The 27,160-nt window shown below is 47.7% G+C and overlaps 1 protein-coding gene across 1 annotated transcript; it reads right to left on the bottom strand.

The window, feature by feature from the left end:
* Nucleotides 1–2,356: 2,356 nt before the first annotated feature.
* On the bottom strand, nucleotides 2,357–25,829 carry adamts14 (ADAM metallopeptidase with thrombospondin type 1 motif, 14). The gene is made up of 23 exons (XM_086137904.1): nucleotides 25,314–25,829; nucleotides 24,410–24,463; nucleotides 23,868–24,250; nucleotides 18,377–18,518; nucleotides 17,216–17,418; nucleotides 15,198–15,281; nucleotides 14,148–14,304; nucleotides 11,429–11,534; nucleotides 11,116–11,259; nucleotides 10,906–11,038; nucleotides 10,710–10,823; nucleotides 9,677–9,828; nucleotides 8,814–8,986; nucleotides 8,597–8,730; nucleotides 7,739–7,862; nucleotides 7,445–7,525; nucleotides 6,938–7,101; nucleotides 6,693–6,858; nucleotides 6,009–6,141; nucleotides 5,726–5,933; nucleotides 5,501–5,633; nucleotides 4,218–4,316; nucleotides 2,357–4,090 (listed from the first exon to the last, which is right to left on the bottom strand). The coding sequence occupies exons 1-23, from the start codon at nucleotides 25,390–25,392 to the stop codon at nucleotides 3,660–3,662; spliced, it is 3,597 nt and encodes a 1,198-aa protein (XP_085994030.1). The 5' UTR covers nucleotides 25,393–25,829; the 3' UTR covers nucleotides 2,357–3,659.
* Between the last annotated feature and the right edge of the window lie 1,331 nt (nucleotides 25,830–27,160).

Consider the following 27,160-nt stretch of genomic DNA (forward strand, 5'->3'; position numbering starts at 1 on the left):
GCCAATTTGTTTCTTTTTTTATGACCATTTATATAGTGAGGTGTTTTTAAGCCCTCAAAAAACAACCATGTATACGAGAGTGGCTGCCTTTCCAGCAGCTCCTATATTTTGTTGTTCGACTTCTTCCTTTCATAACTTTGCTGCTGTGAATTGGGAATTTCTCCATTGCGAGACAAATAAAGGTTTTCTTAATTCTTAAGGCGTACCGGTATTTAGCCGAAGAATAAAAAAACACCATGTGTGCATATATATTAAGGTGGTTTTAGCCGACAAAACCCAACCCTCTATAGTAAGGCGTTTTCTGCTGAAATAAAGACCCCATGTAGTAAGGTGTTTTGAGCCGGAAAAAACAGACCACTTATAGGAAGGTGGTTTTAGCCCAAATGAACGATCATGTACATCAATCCTAATCACGCAGTCCTTTTTTCCGGGGTTGAAACACCTTACATATCAAGTACAACTTTAATGTCAAACATTTCTTCCCTCTCAACCGGACAACAAAAGGAGCCGCTGCGGGTGCCCGCGCCACCGTCAAAACAACTGTTAACATATATGACAAAATACAACAGAACACACAAGACACAGACAGTCGCTCAATCTTCACCATTTTTCCTCAAGACACTTTGTTTGATTCACTTCATCTATAACTGCCCAAAGTGTCCTTTTCACCAGTGGATCGACAACATCACCTACAACATGAAATGTGCACACGTCTGCTACAAGCTACTTTGAAAGAAACTGTAGAGTTCATTGAAAAGACATTCCCATGTAAATTCGCTTCAATTCCAACCACCACTCGCAATTCCGCTTCAACAGTACTTGGCAGCTGCCTACTCAGGCACCATCTTGGAAAAAAATAATTATGGTCGCATCGTTTTTTTTTCTGGCTAAAAACGCCTGTCGTTTTTTTCGACTCAAACGCCTTGCTACATGGTCGTTTTTTCCCGGCTAGAAACGCCTTACATGGTCGTTTTTTTCACCTAAAAACGCCTTGCATGGTCGGTTTTTTTTTCGCCTAAAAACGCCTTACATGGTCGTTTCTTTTCACCTAAAAACGCCTTACTATACATGGTCATTTTTTTTGTATGTCATTTCATAAAGATGTGCCCTTACTTTGGCAGCAATGATTTGAACACCAGCTCAGTGATATGTGGCTTTCTGTTCATTCAATCCACCGTGAATCCCCTGCTGAATGGAGAAAAAGTCATTAAAAAATGGCTAAAATAGCCCTCAAGGTCCTTAAAAGGCCCATAAATAAAAAACACTTGGAAGAGTGGAAACCCTGAATTGGGGTTAGGGCGTTTTGGGGGTTTTGGGCGTTTTTGGCATTTGGGGGGTTAGGGCGTTAAGGCGTTTTGGGGGTTAGGGCATTTTAGGGGTTTGGGCGATTGCAGGGTTTCCACTCTTCCACTTGCTTTTTATTTATGGAACTTTTTAGGACTTGAGGGCTAATTTAGCCATTTTTTAATGACTTTTTCTCCATTCAGCAGGGGATTCACGGCGGATTGAATGAACAGAAAGCCACATATCACTGAGCTGGTGCTCAAATCATTGCTGCCAAAGGAAGGGCACATCTTTCAGAAATGACATACACTAATGAAATGAACACCACAGGTTAATTTTTAAGGATTTTTATTGATTTTACAAAATTTCCCCGGAAATTAAGGACAATAACATAAAATTGCTACTTTATCGATTTTTATGAACTTTAAGGACCCGTGGGAATACATGGTCGTTAGAAAAAAAGCTTTACTATACTTTTTTTTCCCCACTAAAAAACACCTTACTACATGGTGGTTTTTTTTTGGGGGGGGGGGGCTAAAAACGCCTTACTGTATATACATTGTCATTCTTTTCGGCTAAAAATGCTTTACTACATGGTCTCTTTTCGGGCAAAAACGCCTTACGACACATGGCCGTTTTTTTCCGGCCAAAAAGAGCTTATTAAACTATACATGGTTGTTCTTGGGGGCTAAAAACGCCTGACCATACAGGGTCTTTGGGGGGGGGGGGGGGGGGCAAAAATGCCTTACTATACATGCTCATCGGAAGAAAAAAAAGAAACACCTTCCTTTATGTAGTTGTCTTTTTAAAAATCCTTACTGCACACAATTATCTTTAAAAAACACCTTGTATACATGGTCGTCTTTTCAAATTGTTAGGATTTCAAAGTAAGGTTCAAACTTGTGTTACGGTTGCAAATTAAGGTTTCCAACTTGAGTTAGTGTTTCAAAGTTTCTAATTAGGGTTTGGGCTTCAAACTGCGGTTATATTTTCCAATGAAGGTGGCATACTCGGGTTAGGATTTCTAATTTGGGTTGGTCGCATCTCAACACAACAGACACCATGCCACAAATCAAAAGACAATCTCGTTTTTGTTTTCCCCGCAGCTTTTTACTGTTGTGGGTGGCATGTAAAATCTCATTAATAAATATTCACCTTTCAAGCTCTTTGTATGTACAGAAACACAAAAAGGCGACACACGTGCGAATGCGACATACGCCTTTTGCATCATTTCTGTTTTGTTACCTCGGCGGGCTCATTTAGACTATTTACATTCGCACAAAACGTTACCTCAAACTCGTCTGCTCACGTCTTCTCTCGTAAGGTTAACCCTTTTCATGCACCCTGTAATCCCAATTACATCAACTGTCCACTGTAGTAACCGCTGTCCTTGAAAGGGTTCGAATCTGTCACCAAGTATACCTTCTCCTTGCGCATACCCCACAAAAAGGAGGAGGAAAAATCTGCTTGAACCGAGGGGGCCACTCCAATCTCCTCTGTAGCCAGACTTTTTGGACACCCTGTAGTCACCACTCTAGCAGTCTAAATGCGGAAGGTCTCCGTCTTGGCAGCACTGAAGGCATCTGGTGGAGAGGTTAGAGGAGGCCTGGTTGTTACTCTAGCAGTCCGTCTAGTCATTCAGAACTCTAACGTGGAAGGTCTAATGAGCACCCTTGGCAGTCTGGTCAAGAGGGTTATCGTTGTTAATGTCTTGTGTGGACACTTGAGGTCTCATGAGCGATCCACAAACTGAAGTGGAAGGTTTAGGTCTAGTCGGCACTCTAGCAGTCCGGTGTTTAAGTTCCAAGTCAGGTTGACGGTCTTGCAGACTAGTCTGTTAAATTATTGGGTCTCCTTCAGCACATATCGAGTCTAGTCAGCTTTCCTGCAGTGTAGCGTCAAAAGATGAGGTCTTGTCGGCATGTTAGCGGTCCAGTGCGGAAGGTCAAAGAGGGCGCTCTAGCAGTGTCATGTGGGACCTTTGATCGGTTTGAAGGAGCAAAAATGAAAACATCAGTTTTTGCTTGCCCCGTCATTCCAGACGTGAGACTCCATGTGTTCGCAAGACGAGTTCACTAGTAGTCCTTCTACATGTGGGGTTCAAACAACTGTACGCGTTTGCAAACACAAAGGAAAAAACGCAGTCGTCACATTTCCAACGCACCTCGCTTGGACAGCACCGAGGACAGAGCGCCCGTACGTCAGTCACTCTTTGGAGGTTGGATGAGGTAACCATCACAGGTCCAGGGAAAAATCCTTGTTAAAAACAAAAGAAAAACACCGTCTTTCAAATGACGCATTGTCGGAGATGATGTCGCGCCACCGCGAGGTCACCGCTCAGCTCTTCATCTGTGGATGGAGTCCCACTCGGATCCTTAACGGTCCCTTCTTGACTTTGCGGCGAGTGGGTGTAAAGTGCTGTTGGGGCCGTGCTCCTCGGGTGATGCTTTGCCAGGAGGTAGAAGAGGCCCCGAGTGGGCGCTGCTGCCTGTGGCCGTCGGGGCGGTGGGTGCCCGAGCGGTGGGAGTCTGGCCGGTGGACTGCGTCCGCCTGTTGATGCCTTTAGTGGTTTGCGCCCGATTCTGAGCAGAAGTGGGTCTCGGAGGCTTGGGGGAGGCCACGAGGGAATCGCTGGAGGACCTGGCTTCAGTCGAGGTCTTGGTGGCGTTGGAGAGGTTGGGAGGGGGCGTGGCCATGTTCTTGTTGCACGACTCGCAACAAAGCTTGTTGTATCCAGGGATGGAGCAGTAGCGGGCGAGAACCTCCATTTGACAGAAGATGGATTTATCCCCCTGGCATGCCTCATCTAAGAAAACCAGAAGAGGAGCATGAGAGACATTTGAACTCGTGACAAGGTTTTATTGACTGGCGGTGCCACTGGAGATTGCTCGAGTGTTTGCCACCCGGAAGGAAGTTCACCAAAGGTTTCATACTTGACATGACTTGAAGCACCGGGTGGCCAGACACCGTTTGGTGCAAGGCTTCGTCTTTGATGGTCACATTCTCCAAGCCAAAAGGGGGCACCGGTTGTCCTGGAACGGCAAATACAATATTGCTACCATCCGGCGAAATGCACCAAAGTGGAACCATTTTCAGTGACTTCAGATGTCCCTTGTGTGGAAGCATTGTTGGTCAACCCGAACGGAACCACAGTTGTTGGACTATCTTCACCGAGCGGTGTTTAAGTGGAGCCATATTTGCTCATTTAATGAAGCCGTACCGTATTTTCCGCACTAAAAGGCGCACTGGATTATGAGGCGCACCTTCAATTAATGGCCTATTTTGTAAATTTTTTCTTCATATATTGGAGGCACTGGGTTATAAGACGCAATCTACAATGCATCCACTAGATGGAGCTGCGCTCCCTCCATTTCACTCAAGAGGCGTTCATGACCGCCTCCGAAAAACGTCAACGATTACTCCAATGAAACTACGAACATTGAAAATAATGCATCAAAACAGAAAATCAAGCGAGGAAATTATAAAATAAATTCTATAGCCCCCCTACAGAATTTATTTTGGCATTTCCTTGAGCGAAGCTCCAACAGAACGATCAGATGTCAGTAAAATGTAGGAGACTGGACTGTCTCAGAAGTGTTTGTTATTTATCTCTTTGTTGTGTACTGTATTCACAAACGAAGAAATCACAAACTAAATTCTGTAGGGGGGGACTATAGACTTTATTTTGTGATTTCTTTGCTTGATTTGCCGGTTTGATGCATTATTTTCAATGTTCGTCATTTCATTGAAGGAATCGTTAATTTACGTTTTTCACAGGCGGTCATGAATGCCTCTCCAGTCGAACGGAAGAAGAAAAGGCACGGAGACGGACGAAGACGTACCTGTATTTGTTGAGACTGTGAAAACCATTAATAAAGTGCGTTTAAAAAAAATAAAAACAACACCACAGCTCTCCTTTTTTCCGAGCTGCAACAAAAACTTATTTAATAAAACAGTGGCACCGTTCACTGAACCGACAGCAAGTTAGAACATTGGAAGCATGTCTCCAGCAAGGAGCCATCACCTATGCGGTCCTTGAGTGGAATCATATTTGGTCATATGAAAAGTCGCTTAAGGGGAACCGTATTTCATGCCCCCCATATTTGCTCACCGCGTTGTTGCCGACATGGAGCCATACTTGGTCTCGGAAGTGGTACCATATTTGGTAAACCGAGTTTCTCTTCTCTAAATCACCCGCGAGCCGTTGGCCACGTACCTGGACAAGGATCCGCAGGCTTGCAGAGGAGCACCATCTGGGGTTTGTTGCCCTGGCATTGTCCCGCGGTGTTGTCGCTGGCCTTGCACACCACTTGCCTTTGCTGGATGCCTTCGCCGCAGGTCACTGAGCACTGGAGAGCATCACGCACGTAGCCCCGTCGTTCATCACGTCAAGCTCATCAAGGATCCAGTTTGAAATCACTGCACGTGTGTGTGTGTCAACCTGCGACCAGGCCCCCGTCCTCCACTGGGCGGGGCATGCCGTGTGGTTGCAGGCCCGCTTGGGCACGGGCCGTTCCTGGGTGCAGTGTTTGCTGTGGACGGAGCGGTTGGTGCCGTTGTGCAGCGCCTGCATGCACTGCACCGCCCTGGTCTGGTAGCTTTGCTTCCCGCACGTCTTGCTGCAGGCGCTCCACTCGTCCACCGCCCACCTGGAGGACACGCAACACGCTTCGGTCCACAATTGACCGCTTCCGTAACCAGGGGGCACCTCTGGGTGAACTTACACAGGCTGGCTACACTCTTGGACGTTGCAGCGTTTGCGGATGGGTTTGGGCTTCTTGTTGCCATCGCAGAAGTTGCGATGCACCAAACGGCTGTCGCTCTTCCTCCTGCAGCCATATTTGGTGTACTGGATGCCTGAGGGAGCAGAAATATTCCTCGCTTTGTCATTCTGTGTGGATTTCAATCAAGTTCTTTCAAAGCCCAAAATATTCAAACCGAGGGGATGCCGCTCTCAGGACCTTTTGGCCGCATTTACCGTATGTTGTCCATTTCAGATTCTGAGACTGTTCAATTCAGGTTTTTTTTTTTTTTAAACCCAGACTACTTGTCAGATTTTATTTGAGGAGCTGAGAGTTATCCAGGCAGCGATCTCTGCATGATTTACAGCAGCCTTATATTAAGCGGCACAATTTTGTGGGGCTTTACAGTTGTCAAATTCTAACCTCCACCACGTTTGGGGAGTTTTTAACGGTCTTATTTTTAACCCGTGTAGCTTTGTGGAGATTTACACAAGTCTAATTTTAACTTTCGGGCTTTCAACGGTAATCGCGGTTGAACAGACGCAGCTTCTGGTGGATTTTACGGCCGTCTCATTTTACCTGGCGGCGACGTGGACTCGATTACCGGTAGGTTTCATTTGAGACTCCTCGCTTGAGTGTATTTCTGAGCGGAAGCCACCCACTGACCTCCGCCGCAAGGTTTGGAGCACTGCGACCAGCTCTTCAGCGCCCACTCGTACGAATCCAACTCGGCCAGAAGAACGTTGTTGTTGGTGATGAGAGGCAGAAGGTCCTCGTGGATGATGTACTTGTACGTCAAGCTTATCTTGGCTTCCTCTTCCCGCGGAATCGCCTGCCGATTGCCCGCACAAATCAACAGCGCTATTAAATGGGGAGAAGAGATGGACTCGGATGTGCGTGCACTCACTGACAAGCACTAAGATGCCTTCGTATAGCGGACCGGATGTCCGCAGGGCCTCTTTGCCGTCCTCCAGGGTGTACTCCCACCGCAAACCGTTCTCGATGAAGGTTTTGGACTCTGCGTCTTCACTTTTTGCGTTGAGGATGAAGTTGCCGGACACTTGATTCTTCACCGCTGTCAGGAAGGAAATCAACATGCAAGTGTATAGCCCGAGATCAGATCAAGTCGCCCGTGACATTTCCTTGGGGAGAAAAAAAAAATAGCATTGTTCCTTAATAATCGGTGTGCCACTCAAATGGAACGGGAAGCAGCAGGTTGACTTTGTCCGCATCGAGGCACCCCCAGTGATTCATTCAGAATTTTGCACAGCTGGATCCCTCCACCTTTTCCACTCCAACCCACCAAGTGTCATGCCGTTAAAATGGCCGTGTCAAGTCAGTGTTAAAGCTCGTTGACGTGACCAGGGAAAAAAAAAAAAAAAGACGCCGACATTCAGCCACAAAGGCTTTCATCTCACCCATGACGTGAGGCGAGGTGTCGTTCTTCTCAATGACGATGTGCCGGGCGCCCACTGGGATGTCGAACATTTTCAGCATTCCTAGCGAGACATACAGACAGACCATCTTTTTTTTTTTTTCTTTCAATTTAATCATCTGAAAAGGCCTTTTGGTGATATTTGTAAAGAACAGTAACCACACATGCTAACTTCTTCCTTCTGAGTGGCAAAAGTGAGTGACGGCCACGGACATGAACTGCATGCGAAAAAGTAGCGACCGTTGACAAAGGTGGATGCCGGCATCGCTGGGGTTACCGTTCTTTTTGGGCGTCTTAGTGAGCGACTGCTTGACGGTGCGACAGTGCGAGTTGTCGCCCTCGCACACGCCGCATTTGTCCTCCTCCTTGTAAGAGCCCACCTCCTTGTCGCAGCCCACGTGCTGCCGAGAGGGAGGGAAGAGCAAAGGCGGCCGCCGTGAGGATGATTAGAATCCAGATTATCGTCGACGTGATGCCGCGGCAAAAAGACCTCATGAGAGATGCTGCTGGCTTGAAGTCCACCTCGTGGGTAGAGACTAAATAACCACGGCGGCGGCGGCTGCTCCGCCAGTTATCTTGTTTGAGGAAAACTCCAAATGTGTTGGTTCATGTACACTAGCGTAAGCTTTAAAGTGCGAGTGAAATCCGGTCGTTCTTGTTAAATGCGCAGGGGGTGAGCAACTCATCAATGTACTTGGACCGAAATGAGATTGAACACAGCAAATCACAGAAATAAACTTTGCTGAATGACTCTCACTCTGAAAGTCCTGCTAAATATTTTATATTTTATCACCTTCAGCTCATACAATTGCAGCCAACCCAGAGCAGACAGTGAGCAGTGTTGCGTCCGCCGCCCCCCCCTTCCCCTCACATCGCACTATTACAGACCAAAGCAGCAAGTGAACAATTCTGTATGTTTGTGATGATTTCAAATGTCTTCTTTTTGTGTAATGTCTTCTTTTTGTGTAATAAAGGGATGTAAATCTGGACGGAATTTAAAAAAAAAAAAAAAGATAATTTGGTTAATAGTATAGGATAGGGTTTAGGTTAGGGTTCTGGCTCTGATTATGGTATTGTATGTTCTCATGGCACATTACGATGTGGTGGCGGAGCGCGAGAGCACGGTTGCACGTACCAGACATTCGCCGCGCGCGCACACGCTGAAGTGGTCCGCGTAGCTGCAGCGGGTTCCGTCGTGCATCACCTGGTTCATGAAGACCACCTCGCCCGTTTCCTTGGACCGGCAGCTCAGCTCGCACTTGCGACTCTCTGCCGACACAAACGACGACAACAGGATAACCATGAACTCCCACCGCTCATTTTCCTGGTTTTGCGGCTCACGCGGCTCTTACCGTCCTCGTGCTCGTGAGGCAGCCAGGTGTGCTTCATGTTGTTGTGATACTTGTTGCTCCTCTGGAGGCACTGCTGAGCGCGGAAGTCCTCGTAGGGGCCGGCGCACTCCTCCGTGTTGCACATCTGGTAGTCTAAGTCGGAGCCGGGGCATTCGCGACCGCCGTAGGCCGGCCTGACACAAAACGCGCACGTGTAGAGTACGTCGCGTCGGACGGGGGTGTGCAAACTTTCAGTGTCCAGTGATCCCTTAGCGACAATTACCTCATTCAGTGCCAGCCACTTTAACCACACGGAGGAAAAAAAAAATTGCTGTACATGGGAGTGAGTACCCTACATTCGTAAAAATATGAAAAACCGTCGCTGGCATTGAATGAGTTTTCAACCTGATGACCTTGAACAGTTTGCCCCGTAGGACCGGCGGGTCCAGGCAAACCTTCGCTGGAGCGACACGCCAATTAAACCCGATTCTCTCAAATCCACTCCGCAATGAAATGAACAAAATTCCTTTGAGGATGTTCACATCCAAATCAAGTGAACGGTGCAGGATCGTGCTAAAGTGAGGCGGGAGCAAAAATTGGCTGCTCTGCTCCTCCATGGGCAGCGTTGGCTGCCACCGGAGCTGGTTTTGATGTTAAAAGTTTGACAAGCGGCGTTTTTGTGTTTTGGGGTGTGCCAGGGCGCTTTTTGTTTTTTTGATGACGCAACATAGCCATTGATTGCAAATGCTGTTTTTTTTTTTTTTTTAATGGAACACCAAGCTCCAGCTCGCAAACTCCAAACGATACCAACAGGCTCCATGGCAACACGTTGTCATGGCACCCGAGCAAAGGATCACAAACTAAACTTAGCGGCGGCCACTCACGGGGGGTCGTTGCACTGCCTGGTGCGGGAACGAACGCCGCCCCCGCACGTCCGCGAACACGAGCCGAACTTGGACCACGAGCTCCAGCTGCCGTCGTGGCCTTCAGGCTCCTCCTGGCTGGATCTCCAAATGCAGTGGCCTTTGAAGCACCACTTAGCGCGCATGCACACACAAAAACACACACACACACACACACACACACAATGACAAGATTTTCAGAGCCTCCCCGACTCATTTCCAGCCTCTACTTTCGGAATCGGTTCCAAAAATAGACATTCTCATGGGAACGCATGGGAGATGCTGTTGCCAAGCAAAAATGCCAAAGCACCAATCCAAAGCTACTTTCTCCAATATGGTTTTCATTTTTAGCTGCAAAAGAAAACCAAAAATTGTGATTTCACTGGCCAACCGATTTTTAATTTTTTTGCTTTTGCTCCAAACAAAATGAGAGTTTTAGTTACATACAATGGAAGAAACTTTCAAAGATCAACAATAAAAATATACTTTAGTTCCATACATTTTGTTTAATTTTATTTAATCAGTTTTACACTTTACACTTTATTTTTTTGTAGGAAAAAAAATGAGTTTTAGTTATGTACATTGGAAGAAACTTTAAAAGATAAAAATATAATTTAGTTCCAGGCATTATTTTTGTTTTTCAGTTAAAAACCTAAATGTATTTGATCTGTTTTACACTTCATTTTTTGTAGGAAAACAATATCACAGTTTTAGTTCCGTACAATGGAATAAACATTAAAATATAAACAATAAAAATAGAATTTTGTTCCATGCATTATTTTTGTTTTTCAGTTAAAAAGAAAAATGTATTTGATCTGTTTGACATTCACTTTATTTTTTTGGTAGGAAAAAAAATGGGAAATGGTGCCCTGCGATTGGCTGGCAACCAATTCTGGGTGTCCCCCGCCTACTGCCCGAAGACAGCTGGGCAGCACCAGCACCCCCCGCGACCCTAATGAGGATGAAGCGGTTCGGAAGATGAATGAATGAATGAAAAATGGCAAATGTGCCACACCTTTCCCGGCCCGCATTCCGTTCCATCCACCGGTGGGCCTTTTTTGGTTTTGCAGAAGTACTGGTTGTCGGGGTGGCTGCACCACAGCTGCTTGCAGGGGTCGTACGTGCGAAACTGCAGGACAGAGCAGCGGTGGGTCCGAGTTTGCACCCGGAAAGGAGCAGGATCGTGGGCGGGCCCGGTTTGTCGTACTTACAGCTGTGCACATCTTGTAACCCACGCCAAAGTCAAAGCGGCACTGCTCGTCCATGGAATAATTGATCCCGGGCAGCTCGGGAAGTTTGGGCCACTTGTGCTCAAAGGGATCGTCCAGCAAGCAGTCGTACGAGCTGAGGGGCGAAAAGAAGCAATATGCACCACGGCGTGGCGTGTGACAAAATGGGACGGGCGAAGGGGAGGGACGCACTGGATGTAGCGACTGAGCTCCTGCTTGCTGCAGCGCGACCAGTGGTAGCGGTGGAAGGCGGCCTGGACCAGCGGAGCCATGATGCTGCCCATGCTGGTCTCGTCGGCGCATCGGTTGCCCTGCCCGTCGTGTTCCATACCCAGCCTGCCGGCGGACAAAACGCAGACGCGGCAATATGCGTCATGGTTACCCCGCCGTACTCAAACTAGACACATAAACTGGAGTTCAAAACTCAAGTCAAAGTGAAAGAAAAAGTGACTCGGATTTAAAAAGAAAAAAAAAAAGTCTGCGTAAATCAGGTTGTGGCACTCACACATGTCCCGTCTCGTGGGCGACCACAAAGGCGGAAGAGAAGCCGTCCTCGTGGTTGAGGGTGCAACTCCTCAGCGGGTGGCACATGCCGGTCACCGGAGCGTAACCTGGCCGACAGCAAACAGAGGCTGGACACGTCACCTGAATTATGCCACTCGCGACCGCGATTGTCATTCGAGAAGCGCGGGTCATCGTGGAAACGCATCTCATTAGTATGTACTCATCATTATGTACGCCTGACCTTTACAAAGGCATGTGTATATATATTTTTACACATAGGGGCAAATATGTCCGATCCGAGACCCCAAAAGCAGCGTGTTCATGCTGGCAACGCAGCGAGCCTCGTCACCTTTGACTCGATCTTCACCGTAAGCAAAGACGTCGGCAAACAAATGGATAACGGAGCAAAGCACGAGGACGCGAATCAACTCGATCAAGAGGTGTGCAGCGATGCCGCTTCTGAAACGTTTTTGGCATGCGGGTAAAAAGCAGAAAGAAAGGGAGATGGACAGAAAAAAAATAATTCTGAGCGCCAATGTCGGCGTCATGTTTCTTTGCGCCGGCACAGCCATAAGGATGGAGGAACGGATGGCTTGAGCGATGCGCGTGACACCAAAGCAATTTCTTTTATCCAGCAGGCGGATGAAAAGATTAAAGAAGCAGACAGTCGACCCTTTGCATCGGAAAGCGACATTATGCCAATGATGCAGAAGCAGCAGCACAGTCAAAATTACTTTACTTTTGGATGCCCCCCCCCCCCCATTTTAATGTGAAGTTTTATCTGCAAAACAACTTTGTTCAACTATTAAGCTAACTAAAAATAAATTGCTGGTTTGATCATGTGGCTCACTTTAGTTCTCTCTGCTTAATTCATTCAGTACCAGCCAATTCTAGACCAAGTCTGAAAAGACGTTTAAAAACGTCTTTGGGAGTGAATGAGTTAACAGTTGGACTTATCAAATGTTTATTCATAAATAACGTGATAACTAGCTGACTAAGCAACAAACAAGCTATTTGGTTTGTTTTTAATCAATGGAATTTAACAGTACAGTATCATCAACTAACCATTAACTAACTAGCGAGCCAACTAAAAAAAAAAAAAATTTGCTGACAAAATTTAGATGTTGTGCTCAGTTTAATATGCACGCACTTGCACATGCATGCCAGGATGAGCAACAGCCATAACAGCCTCGAAGATGAACGGAACAAAAAGAAAGTAGACGCGAGTTTGCGAAAAGCATTTCCTGACGCGGATGCATGCGACGCACTTTTGCAGCCTGTTAGCGATCGTAGCTCACGCGTACCGTTTAAAAAGGCTTCTCTCAACCCTCCAAGATTGCCATTTTTTGCGAGTGCCATCGATGAAACGAACTTGGACTTATAATAATATTAAAAAAGCTCTCTGGCAATAGCTCTGATCGCAAGTTGCAACTGCAGACTGCTGAGCGCTAACAACTACCGGTAATGCAAGTCACGCGCCACCATGGGTAAAAGGTGACACCTTTTATTTTTTTTTCATATTTTTTGTGAAAGTGAGACTGATAGAAAGATTAGGACGCAGTGTACATTAACACAAAACATATATTACTAACATGTACTGTACATACACGGATACACAAATGTTTGGGTTTTTTTCCTCTAAACCCCTCGCGATCCACTTGGGTCAAAGCCGCGAGCTACCGGTCGATCGCGATCGACGTAATGGGCACCCCGGCTTAAGAAGAACAAACGGGGAGCCAAAGTTTCCTGGGAACGTCATAAGTCGTCCGGATTTTTATTTGAACACGGAAGATCCCTGCCTAAAAGTCAAACTTTGACAAGCCGGTGCAATGTCGATTTAGCCAGAACAAGAGCCCCTCTGCCTGCCCGTCTTTCCCCAAAAATAGCCCCTCAGGTTGTTGTGATCACAAACACGGCTGTCGCCAAGGCGACAGCGGCCCGGCAGGTAAAACGTGACCTCGCGAGCACAGAGCAAGTTTTGTTGTCGCTGGGCACACTTGGGAACATGTGCCCTCACACTACACATATGTAGCGCGAGGGCCCCGTTCGGCCGATATGAAAAGTTTGCCATGAGAAATCTTTCAGATTTTTCACTCCATGCCAAAAACGTTGGGCAATCCCCTTTTGAAGGGGGCGGTCGTCAAACGTCCAGTGTGCGCTTCTGAAGAGCCGCTCACTCAATTGACCTGTCGCTTAAAACCACGCCGTGTATAATTTCAAGTGTGAGATGAAAAAGTTGGATGTTTGAGGTCAAGAATGTATCGAAAGAGAAACAAAAAAATCCGTATAGATGTTTTTACGATAAAGTTGTACATATTCCAGATGAAGTCATCTTTAAACATTTTCCGATGAGTAAAATGTCATTTTCAGATTTAGATTTGTTACATCAATTTTCATATATTTTCAAAATAAGAGCTAAAAAGGTGTACATTCAAGGGAAGAAGTCATGTACATTTGAGTTCAAAGTATTGACGGTTTCAAAAAAAAAATTGTAAATACGAGATTAAAAAACAATGTTTTTCCACGATTAAAAAAATTTGCTTTTAAGGTAAAAGATACACTATGGAATTTTTTTCGAAAAGGTCAATTGTCTAGTGGGCGGCAGGACAGCAAACGGGGGGCTGCGCGTGGCCCTCGTGGACCTTACCTCCACTTTGTGAACGCAAGCAGAATTCAGCAGTCAGTCTGCACAGGCCTCGATCGAGAGTAGAATACAGTACCTTGCATACCTGCGGGGCCAAAATCTTGCCTGGTGAGGAAGATGGCGTGATCGTGGTAATCGGTGTGATCGGGGTCGGCGCGCTGCTGCGTGTTGGCCCAGCGGCACACCTGCTCCAGGCTGCGCGATGGGTTGCCGCGCTCGATCAGGTTGATGGACTGCCGCGCAGGCAAAAAAAAAAAAAAAAAAAGAAGTTACTGCAACTTCACAAACCTTAGCAAGCTCCATTTTCATCGCGAGCCACCCTTTGGAAGCTTTTTTTTTTCTTTAATTCATTACAATAAATCAACGACTAATTATAAGTAAGCGTACAGCTTAATGAATGCCTCGAATACGTCAGCACTCGGCCCAGCCTCGAGTTCAAGTCTTGTTTGCGTGGTTGCGTGAGGCAGAGCAGAAATTGGCAACCAAGAATATTTCCACCAAAACGAGACATCACTGATGCTGGTGAAATCCCTGACCAGTCTGGCGAACTGTTTGGGATCCTCAACAACAACAACAACAACAGGGAGAAGAAACAGAAAAAGCAGGGTGGCCGGCTCGGAAAAAGTCAAGGCGCCTTGCGAGGGAGTAGTGCGCAAAGCGGGTTTTAGTGGGGTCAAGGGTTGATGGGGGTGGGGTGGGGGCGTTGGAGCTCATCGCAATGTGGCGCCGGGCAAACAAACGCCGTTCTGCTTTGGCAACCGGCGGCAGGAAGCATCCTGCAAGGCGGGCCGTTTCCAGGCAGAAAGCTTCGGACACAGCTTTGATTTCGGGGAGACGCACTACGTCGCAGAACAGAACAGATGTCAATATGCATGCATTTTAAGACAGCATCTCATAAAGGGATGGAAAGTTAACCCCCCCCCCCCCCCAAAAAAAGAATCTTGCATCCGCGTCACCGATGAATGGATGGATCATGAAAATCACAGTTAGTTGCACCCCAAACCGAAAAGCCGCGGCACAGATCCTGAAAATTGGCAAAAAGCGCATCTCGACTTGATTTATACAGCACCACCCCTCCACCCCCCCCCCCCCCGCCCAAGATAAAAGATGATTTTCTCGGTCTGACCTGTCGATAGCCGACCATGATCATGCGCACCAGGACGATGTTGATGTTGGCTCCCAACGACTCGTCGTGGTAGATTTCATCAACCTGCAAGTAGAAACGTGTTAGCAAGGGACCTGAAGCATTTGATCGTAGCGACAAAAAACGTTTTTCCAGCAGTTTTTGGATTAAGGTGATTTTACCTCCGAACTAAAAAAAAGAAGGAAAAAAAATCACTTTTGTTTCGGTTTCTGTCCTCTCAACGTCAACAAATGAGAGTTTGGCCTCAGTGATCTTCCGAGATTCAAAGAAGATTTGAAATGAAATCCGAAGGCCGGGCCGATAGTTTTCATAGACTTGGCGGGGCTCCAAGCGCAACGGGTGACGTTATGCGCGGGGAAGGCTCAGCTGACCCAGAAACGTGTCGGCTGCCGCGGAAGCTTTATGGCGCCGCGCGATCCGCTCCGCCTCCATTGCGAGCCGTTGTGAGGTGAACGAGTTGTAATTTGGACAAAAGGTCGCTCGCTCCACGTTACGGCGTGTCGTTAACAAGCTAAACTGAGGATTGACGCCGGGGCCAGGTCATGGTCCCCCCCCGCCCCCACGTGACCCAGAGTCTGAACACAGACCTGTGAACGTTTCGTCAGATGTCGACTTAAATTTGAAATCAGAATTTCAGTGGCGTATCCCTGCAGGCTTTCCGTTCGACTTAAAAGAACGACGCCGCCGCTGGATAATGAAACCGGAAAGAAGAGACGATCGTTTGGCTTTTCCTGAAAGCTTTCAAAGATTTTTTTTTTGGTGACGTTTCTGTGAAGCGGGCTCAGCTGGACAATGACATTCCGCGCGCTTCGGACACGGGTCAGCGAGTCGTCGCTTTGATCGATGAAGCACCGGACTGTCCTGACGGGCATCAACGCGCCATTCCTTGCCTGCATTTTCGACGATGGCGGAATAAAACCTGAATTTTTGCTGGTCTGCAACTGTTCACTTGGATTTCGCTTCCACCGCCGGACTCGCCATTGCTGAAGTTGCATATCACCCCCCCCCCTCCTCCTCCTCCAGATGCAAGTTCCTGGTATGTCCTCGGGGGGCCATGTGCGCCAGGATAATTGCAAAGCCAGGAGGAACACACATGTCCAAACACACACACACGCAGACCGGGGGCAGGAATTGGGCTCCAAATGGGAGAAGCAGCTGTGGGCTGCAGGCGCGAGGGCGTCCCTGGCTTGCACGCAGCGTCGCATCTCCGCCCGTTGGCTGGAACAACACGGCCATTTTGCGGTCACAGGCACCTCGGTGGCCACCTTGGCCTCCCGCGGACGGGATCTTCAAGTTATCAATCCCTCGGGGGTGGGGGGGGGTTTTTTGGGGTAAAAACCCGCTTACGTTCTTACGGCAGATAGCTGCAGAATGACAAATGTTAGAAAAACTTTTTTTTCTGACGAAGGAGAGGAGACTTGAAAACGCCGCAGGTCAGAAAAGGGACGCCGGTGATGGAATAAAGTACAGTACAGGCATCGAATCGGTACTCATCCTTCCATTTGTGCTTATCAGAGATTCACCGCAGTTATAATTAGGCCAAATGATTTTTTGGTCGAGTCGAGCCGGTGGAGTTATGTATCACGTGCTCATTTGTCAATCCCCTGAAGCGCGCCGCCGGCGCCGCCGCGTTGCAGGTTTCCACGATGGACCTCCAATGCGAGCTCCGCCTCCACCCACCTGCCAATCAACTCTTTAATTGGGCCACCGCAGCTTATCAGACCACCGTGCGAGCTCCGGGTGGTAACTGTTACCGAGTGAAACCAGCGCCTTGTGAAAATCTGACTTGAGGGATTTGGGCCGCTTAAGTAGATTATGGTGGTAGGAGCTGCTAGAGTCCGTAATGAATGAGCTGAAGATTTGTTTTAACCTCTCCTGTAATCCATAAACAGTACGGGGGGTAAAAAAAAAAATAGCTGGGGTCTTTTGGGGGAGAAAAAAAATGATACTCGACATCTGAGGAACTCAAGGAACCCGACGCCCCCCCCCGAGCGACTTACGATGTTCATGAGGGTCAGCACGTAGTTCTGGACGTGCTCTTTGCCGTGGAATCGCACCACCGAGTCGTCCACGGCGAGGAGCACCTCCATGTTGTAGTCGTCCTTCTTGGCGTGCCGCCGCTTGCGTTCCGGCTCGGACACTTGGCGCCGGAGCAGGTCCACGGCTGCCGGGAGGTCGGCGACGCCGTCGTCGTCGTCGTACACTGCCGCGGAAAGACGGGAGGCCGCGAGAGAGTTGAAGTCAGCGGAAGATTTCATAAATCACCAACACCCAAATTGACGGCATACAACTGCTTCGCCGTCAACCCAATTTGACTAGTTGGATTGCAACAATTTGGCTCCCCTGTAATTTTTCCTTTGCAAAGGCTGAAAAAAAAAAAAAAAGCGTCAGAGTGCCAGGAATGATTGCTTTGTGAGCGAGTTACCATTTTGGTGACATCTATTGTCGGGGGCCTTAAAAAAAATTAAAAATAAGGTCACGAATCAGCGTGTACAGTCTGCGGTCGTTGCCTTTGCTCCTCCCGTGCATTTCTTGGAAGGATAAGCCACAAACGAGGACTGTGGGAGCTCGAGTCTTCCTTGTTTTGACTTCACCGCGGGTCATTTTTCACGGATGGCCATCAGACTGTCAAGGGCTTACCTTTCCGCGTCAAAACCAGAACCCACAAAAAGCCGGTCCAGGCGGCCTCAAAGGATCAGAATTCATCTTCCTTTATTTGCGGCCTCTACCCCGTGGAATTTTTCCCGGGTATTGGTCTTTTACTTTCAGGGTTTATGGAGCTAGATCAAAGCCAGAAGCCTGTAAATGATGACCAACCAAATCCAATTTCGTTAGCTAGGTGCACAAAAGAAAAAAAAAAGCAGGTCGCCCAGCTCCTTGTCAGAATCGGTGCAGAATTTCCACAGCTCTTCCTTCCCTATTGATGATTGAAACTGTTGATTTTTGTGTGCGCCCCCCCCCCCCCCGACCCCCAAAAATAGTGTACATCATTATATTGGCCATTCTTTTTATCCTTCCCTGCCATCATGTGACCATTTTTTCCTTGTACTTTCCGACAACCCCTGCGACTTGTCCGTCATGATGGTCTGCACTAAAGACAACCCCCCCCCCGAATCCCCCCCACCTCGAGGATCTTTTATCTCTTGTTTTTCAGCCCTCACCTTCATTGTGGAGCTCGTCGCCGCGCTTGACGGCCGAGTGGCGGTACACCACGTGCACGCGGCCCTTCACCTCCACGTCCTGCCGGCCCTTCTCGAGGGGTTCAATGAAGAACTCGCCATTCTCGGTGCGAATCAGGCCCGCCTGGAAAGGAAAGTAAAGAAAGAAAAATAATAATAACAACCAGGCTTTGAAATGAGTGCGTTCGCTCTCTCCCCCTTGACCACAACTCGAAAGGGTGGCAATTTGAGCGAAGGCCAATTCGAGGAGGTTTTGAGGGCGTGTGGGGGGGGGGGGGGGCAGTGACGCAGGTAGACATGTCATTTTAGAATGACCAATCTCACTTGAGCTGGACATTTCTGTGTGCTTTGTCCTTAAATGGCAGATGATGGCGAGGACTTTCATTTTGCCGTAATCAGAAAGGGGCAACCTTCTGATGAATTGTATTGTGAAGGTAAATGCCTCTGATAACTGCAGCAGTCACTCGGGGGGGGGGGGGGGGGGGGGGTGGATGAGAGACCCATCATCTTTTCACATTGTTGCCTTGACTGCAATCGAATCACTTAAGGCAAGGTTGCACGAGCGCCTTCCAGCAAGTGAACGAGAACAATTTGAACGCAACTTTAGCAGCCGATTTTCTTGCGGTCCTCAGTCTCATTGTTAGAAGAACAAAAACAAAAAAAAAAGTCATGTTTTTGTTTGTCAGCGAGATTCTTATTCTGACCGACCAACAGTTTGTCCACGGGGGGGGGGGGGGGGGGGCTACTGCGGTTACCCAAACTGCATATGGAACTCGACGACATACCCTAAACGTTTTTCCAGTCGACTTGTGCGGCGTTGTCAAGTCAAGTCAGCTTTTATTGTCAAATATGCTCGGTGTGGAACATACAGCACAGATGAAATGACTTTCCTCTCTCAACCACAGTGCAAACACGTCATTGCATTGAACACAAACGGCTAAAAACTTTGTGGTATGCTTGCCGTTCCGTCCGCTCGCAGACAATCGGGCCCCATTAGCGGCCCACACCTTCATTACGTCATCTTGGCACAGAACCCAGACAAAGCTGCTCATTTCCTGTCTCCGGCTGGACTCTGCTTGCTCATGGGCTCCGTGTCGCATGACGCTGCTCGAATCATTAGCGGCACTCCAGGGAATTCTGTTTTCCCCTCGATTGTTCATACCCGCCGATGCCCGACCGGAGCACGCCGGGGGGCTTCCCACACAGGTGGGGTTCGTCATAGATTGTCGAGCAAGCGGACAATCTATGAAGAAGAAGTTTTGGGACAATGAATTGGTTTCAAAAGAGCCTCCGGGTGCAGAGGAGCAGCCGCGCTGGGGAGAATCTGGTTTCAGTTTTGCACTCCCGCACCCGAACCCAATCTCGTGCGTGTGGGCGTGTGCGATTTGGGCCTGGCGGGAAGCCACGCCCCCTTTTCCATATTTGGGCCGTTAGAAAATGCTGGAATTGAGCTTTACAAAAGACAGTAAGTTTCACCAACAGATTGAAAAGCTTGGACTATTTTCTCACAGCTGACAGGCTCTCACTGCCCAGCACCAAACCTTCACCCATAAAAGCAGAGCATAAAAGCATCCGACAGCGGCGCGGAGGCAAAAAGTGCATTGCAGGAAATGCCAAGTAAGACTTCCTCGGCATTTCATCAGGGGGGTGGAAAGCGAGGCAACATCTGGAGGAGCAGAGTGTACACAGAACCAGACGGACGTTAAGTCTGCGGGGCTGTCAGGGACCATTTGAGCATATGAATGGACACATGGGCAGAATCACCAGCAGATGAATGAACGAACGCTACTTTTGGACCGTCGTCAACACTGACAGGCTACTCGCCGCCGCATTCCAAATGATTGCGCTTTTCACTGATTTTCATCTTCGCAAAAGGCACTCATCCTAATTTTCCAAGTCATCTATTGTTAGGGAATCATTTGAATGTTGTGAAACAAACGTCCCAATGGTAACCATTTTTCTTCTTCCAAAAATCAAAACATCACTTTTGCTTGAAATAAACAAAGCAGTCATGAGGAGGTTACCGAAATCCATTGCCGGCCATTAAAAAAAAAAACATTCCAAATTGTTCTCCAAACACTTGATGACTTGAAAAGTACGCCGAGTTCAATTTGCATCGACCACTGCTAAAAAGAGAAAAAAAAAATCTGAGAAAAGCATCCCAATCTTTTGGAAGGATAGCAGCCCTCTCGGGGGACCGACGTTGGGCCACTGACGGCTTGCTTAAAAGGCAAACACAGCGCGCACACACTTGGCCTCACCGACGCCCTAAATTCCTCACTGGGCGAGCAACCACTTTGAAGCCTGACATTTACAGGGCCTAAAACACAAGGCAAACTGCGGGATAAGCAGCAAATACCTTCAGTAAACAAGAAAAACAACAACAACAACAAATAAGCATGCTACGAGCCCCTTTCAGATATGCCCCGCTTCAAGTGAGCAATTCAGGTCCCGTTATGCCCTGGCATCTGAGCAAGGAGAGCCACAGACTGTTTTCGGCGTTTCTTAAACGGGGCAAACGGACAAATACAAAATACAAACACTTGCAAGGAGCTGCTGCTAGCCGCAACTCACGCCCAAATGCTCACACGCAGAGCAGCCAGCTCCCGGCATTACTCACTCGGCCACGCCCCTTAAAGCCGCCCTCCATCTAAAAATGGAATATTACAGAACAGACAGTAGTTAGACTTTATGAATGATAGATTTATTATATTTGTTAGTTGATAATGATAATGTTCAAGGTTTTTGAACTTTTGGACTTTGAAGCAGTCCTTCCTTGAATGAGGACAAATACGATCAATACGCCGGGAGGAAAAAATTAATTAAAAATGCGCGGACATGAGCAGGACCTGCGATCAGCCAGTCGTGGCCTGGAAATGATCGATGGCATCTGGGAATTAGCGCTCGAGTCCTTCTTATATCAGATTTGAAGTCTTGCCGTGTATTTATCGACGGTGTGAGGATGAATTCTCAGACGTTTGGGGGCAAGCTGTTGCTAGGAGGCTCGCTCCTCTTTTCAAGCAGTCGCACACAAACAGACGTGTCGCCACGCTCATTAGCGACAGTCGCAGCCATGCAGCCGTGCGTGCTACTTGCAGCCGGCGTGGCGCCGACGTCACCAATCGCAACGGCGGCGCCATGAATGGGAAGCGCATCCCGGATGCGACTTATCATTACGGATGCTGACGCGACGGTCTATCGCCTCTGCCGTCCAATTCCGGCTGCAGACAACGGTGACAAAGATTTCTCTCTACAATGCGTATTTCTTCATTCTTATTGAAACCTGACAACCTTCTGTCAGTATCGACAGTAAGCATTTGTACTTGGTTATCTGCCGGCGATTTCCATTTCTATCGGCCTCGCTCATCAAAGCGAGAGGGAAGAACTGAAAACAACACAAGAGCGTGTCAGGTGTGAAGAGGCCCGCATTCCTCCCTTTTTATCACGCGCCCCTCCACACATCAGTCAGACACAATCCTTTTTTGGGGAGGGGGGGGGGGAGATCCCGCATAAATAAAAGCCCTGCGTGCACAGACACGTCCGTCCGTCTTTGTGTTGGCGTGGATGTGAGAGGACCCACACGGAAGTGTGACTCAAGCCCTCAAAGTAAACAAGTGCAAACACGTTCGGGCTGCGTACTTGACTTGAGTGTTCATTTTTCTGATGAGGTTTTCCTCAGTCCATTTGTAATATCTGTGTTTTCTTCTCCTTTCGTTTTGTTTTGTTTTTAAGCTTGCAGTTGACAAGTAAGCAGCAGGTCACCGGTGTGAAGGGAGGTCAGGTGTCAGGTATTTGTATTTCAAAATGTATTTGTGTGGCTTGGCGGCGGGGATGACGGCCGGCTGCGTTAGCTTGCGATAACGTTTATGCGCATTTTGATTGGCTGTAATCTGCGACGACGCCACATAACGCAACTCCCGTTCAAATTTTGAATTGAGAAAACATGAAAGCGGTTTCCAAACCCCGCAAGACTTGGCGAGAGGTCTTCGTTAAAGACCTCGAGCTACAATTAATTTAATCAACTCCATAAATGAATTTGTTTCAGTGAAGCAATTTCGACTGTGGTATGCAAAGCCCATCTGGATGTCATCGAGGAGCTAATTAGCACCAGCGGTCATTAACGCTGTGCATAATTAAACACGATGTGTCGCGAGCTAATTAACGTGGGTGCTACTTAGCGTTGTATGTCATCAACATAAGTTTGCACCTGTTGACTGGGCTAGCGTCAACATGCTTTAAAACACAAACACTTACATGGAGGCCCTCGTTTGGTTCGGATAAACCTCCGTCAGGCTTGTTCTTTAGTTAGCAGGCTAATTCTGATGTCACAATACCAATGACTCAATGCCAATGACTCGAATGGGGCCTAGCTCGCTAGCTAACCGCAGCCAAGGCATTTGCTCTCAGTGGCGAGCTACTGCTTATGCAGTTAACACGGGGGTCGGCAACACGCGGCTCCAGAGCCGCATGCGGCTCTTTAGTGACATCTAGTGGCTCCCTGGCGCTTTATAAAAAATGTTTGAAAATGGAAAAAGATTTCGATAGTAGGCTAATATAGCTCAAATAGATATAGATACGTGTTGCAGCTCCGAAAAAGGAGAGCTGTGGGTGTTGGTTTTTTTAAAACGGACACTTTCTTTATGCTTTTAACAGCCTCGACAAACGCGTCCGACTCCGTGCCTTCTCTCTTCTCGTTTGACTCGAGAGGCGTACAAAGACAGCTTCCGAAAAACAGAAATTAATGATCACTTCACTGACACTAAGAAAAGCGAAAATGATGCACCAAAAACAAAAAAATCAAGCGAGGGAAATCACAAAATTAATTCTATGGGGGCGTTTGTGAACACACAACAAAGGAATGAATAACAAACAATTCTAGACAGTCCAGTCTCCTACATACATACAGCATGTGTTTCCTTCATTCAAGTTTTATCGGCTTTTATTTTTTTTTGGGGCTCCTGACATACTGTATATATATATTTTTTTGTTTTGTTTTGTTTTGTCCTATATGGCTCTGTCAACATTTTGGGTTGCCGACCCCCCGAGTTAACAGAAACAAAGCCTTGTATCTGAACCTTCCTCTGGATCTTCACCCAAAAAAATACTTGTTTTCTTTTGTTTTGGGAGCTAACTGACACCCACCACGGCTCTTTGGTTAGCAGGCTACTTCCTAGTGACGCAAACCATAACTGTTACTTTTATTTAGATCTAGTGGAAATGTTTGTCCTCTTTTGCATAATCCAAGCGAACTAACCTCCTCCAAGGCTTGTTCTATGGTTAGCAGGCTACTTGCAACGTAGCTATAGCGACCCGACAAAAATAAAGTCCCTGTATCTTTATTAATCAATCGTCGTATACTGCTTGTGGTAGCAAGATGGATGGTCATTTCTGCAATATCCTCACAAACTAACCTCCCCCAAGGTCTGCTGTCTGGTTTAGCAGGCTACTTGTAAGGAAATCACACGGGGCTTACCAGTCCGTCGCAGTTGCTGAGGGCCACGGTGGCGTGCGGCATGTCACTCACGTCGCCGGTGAACACGCAGTCGCCGTGCAGATGTTCCTCGGCCTTGGCCTCAAAGTCCTCCTGCCACTCCAGCGAGGCGCCGGGGGCCACCAGCCTCCGGTTGGCCCTCAGCCTCAGGTGCAGCTCTTTGCCGAAGATGGTGACATTGAAGAATAAGAATTCAGGACCCGAGGAGGGCGCCTGGGGGGCGCCGCGGGCCACCCTGCGGGTCTTCGTCCTCCTCCTCCTTCCTTCCTCATCCATGGACAGCACGTGAGACTTGAAGCGGCCATGGGCGTCTGTGCTGAACGGCACCACGAGGCCGTAGTCTCGTAACTTGCCGGAAAGTTTTTCTGAAGGCACGTTCACAAAGTCACTTAACACAATCGATCGTTTCACAGGCAAAACTGTGGCGTTCACAAAAAGTATCGAGAGCCATTCGGAAAGTGAATACTTTACAGTTAGGTGCTATCAATCCAATCTTGATTTGCATTGACTTGACAGCCACTTACCATGTGCACCAGCAGCAAAAGACGGCTCCAGTGTATTTGCACCTTTCTCCGGATCTGCAATTTTGGTGGAAATTGATTATTTTGTGTTTGCGAGCTACGTAACTGACCTTAGCCAAGGCCAGTTTCTTTAGTTAACAGGCCACAATGCACCAAAATGACATTTTCTGGACATTCCTAGCGAACTAGCAAAGCAACTAGCCTCTGGTAACTTCCCATGGATCTGCACCCTTGCAGTATGATTTTGTGGAAATTGGGAACTGTTTTTTTTTGGGGGGGGGTTCTCCCGCCCGATCTACCTAACTTTGGATGGTTAAATCTCTGAATCTGGACCCTTGTCTGGATCAGCAGCAAAATATGATTTTGTGGAAATGCATAATATTTTTGTCTACACATAAATAACTAGTTTCCCGGCGAAGCAAACGCCGCTCACTTCCGATGGCAGAATAAAGCCTTGAATCTGGATAATTGTCTGGATCAGCACCAACTTTAAACTTCTTGGAAATAGATAAAGCAATGACATTTTGCAACCTCCACCAAGGCGTGTTCTTTGATGAGCTGACCACTTGGCGCCATAGTGACTAATACCAAAAATAACCCCAAAGGCAATTTGTTGGAAATTGGGTTCTATTCATTTCATTTTTTGCCACTTAATCTCTGCCAAGGCTTGCTCTTTGATTAGCAGGCCACATCCAGCGGCGCCACGGTGACTAAAACGTAAACTACCTTCAGCAACATTCGATTCCATGGATATCTTGGAACCGTCTTTCTCTCTCATTTGTTTACGCAACTTCGACAGACTAACAAACCGCTGCCAAGGCCTGATGCGCAAAGACTTGCCACACATTGCACATCGTCCAAAACATTCTGAACAGCGCCGATTTGCATGGAATGAAAAGTCACTCACCAAATTTCCCTGCAGCAAGAGAAAGCTCCAGCAAAAGTTGACTGAGTGAAAAGCACATGAGAACGTGCACGCACCCCATAACGGAGGCTTGGATGCTTCGCTTTCCCCCGCCCCCCCCCCCCCCGTTTCTTTTGTTTTCACCGTGTCAAGTCGTCAAAGCGGATCGCTGGCGAGGACGCGGCGGCTCGTCCCGGCGCCCGAGTCCGCAAGCTGCGCGCAGTCTCTCGGCCTGTGCTGAGCGCCACAGACCGATGCTGGGCCATCCGTGTGGGAGGGGGGCAAAGGGGGCCGGCAGGGAGGGATGGCAACCGGGCCCGCTGCGAGCGAGCAAGCAAACAAACAAACAAACAAAACAACCGTGGAAGGAACAAGAACGTCGCCTTTTCCTGGAATCCGGCGTTTGGGTTCCTGTCGGAAACTTTTCACAAAGTTACCACTCGCTCCGGGAACATCTGCAAGTCGTGCAAGCACCGCTTGTGTGCTGCCAAGCACAGGCACAGGCACACGCACAGCCCCCGCCTCCCCCCCCAAAAATGTTTGTCCGTGCGTGTGTGTGCGCGCGCACCACTAAAAGTCGCGGCTGCCTTACCTGCTCTTCAGACAAGCACATTTAGCCAAAAGAGCACCCCCACACCCCCCACCACCAAAAAAAACAACAACAAACAAACACCTACCCGGAGAAAAAGTAAGATCGTCACATCCTGAAAGAAGAAAAACGAAAGATAACAATGTGAAAGATAATTCAGAAGAGGGGAATGGAATGCATGCTGTTTCAACTCATTGACATACTTGAAGCGCCATTCAAACATTTTCGAAAGCACGAGGTCAATGAGAAGAATCCTCATTTTATTTGTACACGTGTGCAATCTGGTGACAATCCAAAACAAATTTACTCCGTAGCGGTCGCTGAAACGTTTGGAAAAAAAAACCTTGCCGACGACACGAACTCCACAGATAGAAGTGACATTTGCCATACGGTTCTCTCATGAGTGGAGTCTCAAGGACCAAAGGTTGAAGTTGAACAGGAAGCGAAGCAGCCATTTTGGATACATTTCAGGGCCTGTTGTCCTAATCCGCATAGGTGTCAAACTCCGGTCCCGGAGGGCCGCCGTCCTGCATGTTTTCCAAGTCTCCCTGTTGCAACACACCTGATTGAAATGAACAGGTTCAATGTCTTGCTGATGATCTGATCATTTGAACCGGGCGTGTTGCAACAGGGAGACTTGGAAAACATGCAGGACGGCGGCCCTCCGGGACCGGAGTTTGACACCTAATGCTTCATGGGAAATCTGGTTATTCACAAGTTTATGTACAACATTTTTCACAGATCCTTCTTGATTTAGAACACAACCCACAAAAGATTTAGAGACAGTCTGTTCCATAAATCTTGAGACAAGGACACAATTGTCCTTTTTTTTTTGTCTCTAGACAAAATCGGAATGGATTTGAAATGAAAGGAACATGGTGTGCTTTTAACTGCAGACTTGAACATGCAAATCAGGTGAACAGTGTTGCGGTTACAAAGCATTGTTTACGTGCTCCCGTTTTGAACGCAGCAAAAGTAATGGGACAAATGAACAATCCTACATCAAAGTTTGACTTTTGAATACTTAGTTGCAAAACGTCTCGAACGCATCACCGTCCAATAACATTCTGAAGCATTTGGCTGGATAGGAACTGATCATCATACAGCCCAAAACACTTCAGAATCCATTGGCCTCCACCTGACAGGGATGTAAATGCTCTCAAATTAACGCCGAGAGTCTGCGTTTAAAGCACATCTTGCCCCGTGTCATTTCAAATCCATTGTGGTCGTGTTCCGAGGTGAAAATAAATTGAGAATTGCG

The sequence above is a fragment of the Hippocampus guttulatus genome, chromosome 19, assembly GCF_054856545.1.
Source record: "Hippocampus guttulatus isolate MCC_2025c chromosome 19, RoL_Hgut_1.0, whole genome shotgun sequence".
Lineage (NCBI taxonomy): Eukaryota > Metazoa > Chordata > Actinopteri > Syngnathiformes > Syngnathidae > Hippocampus > Hippocampus guttulatus.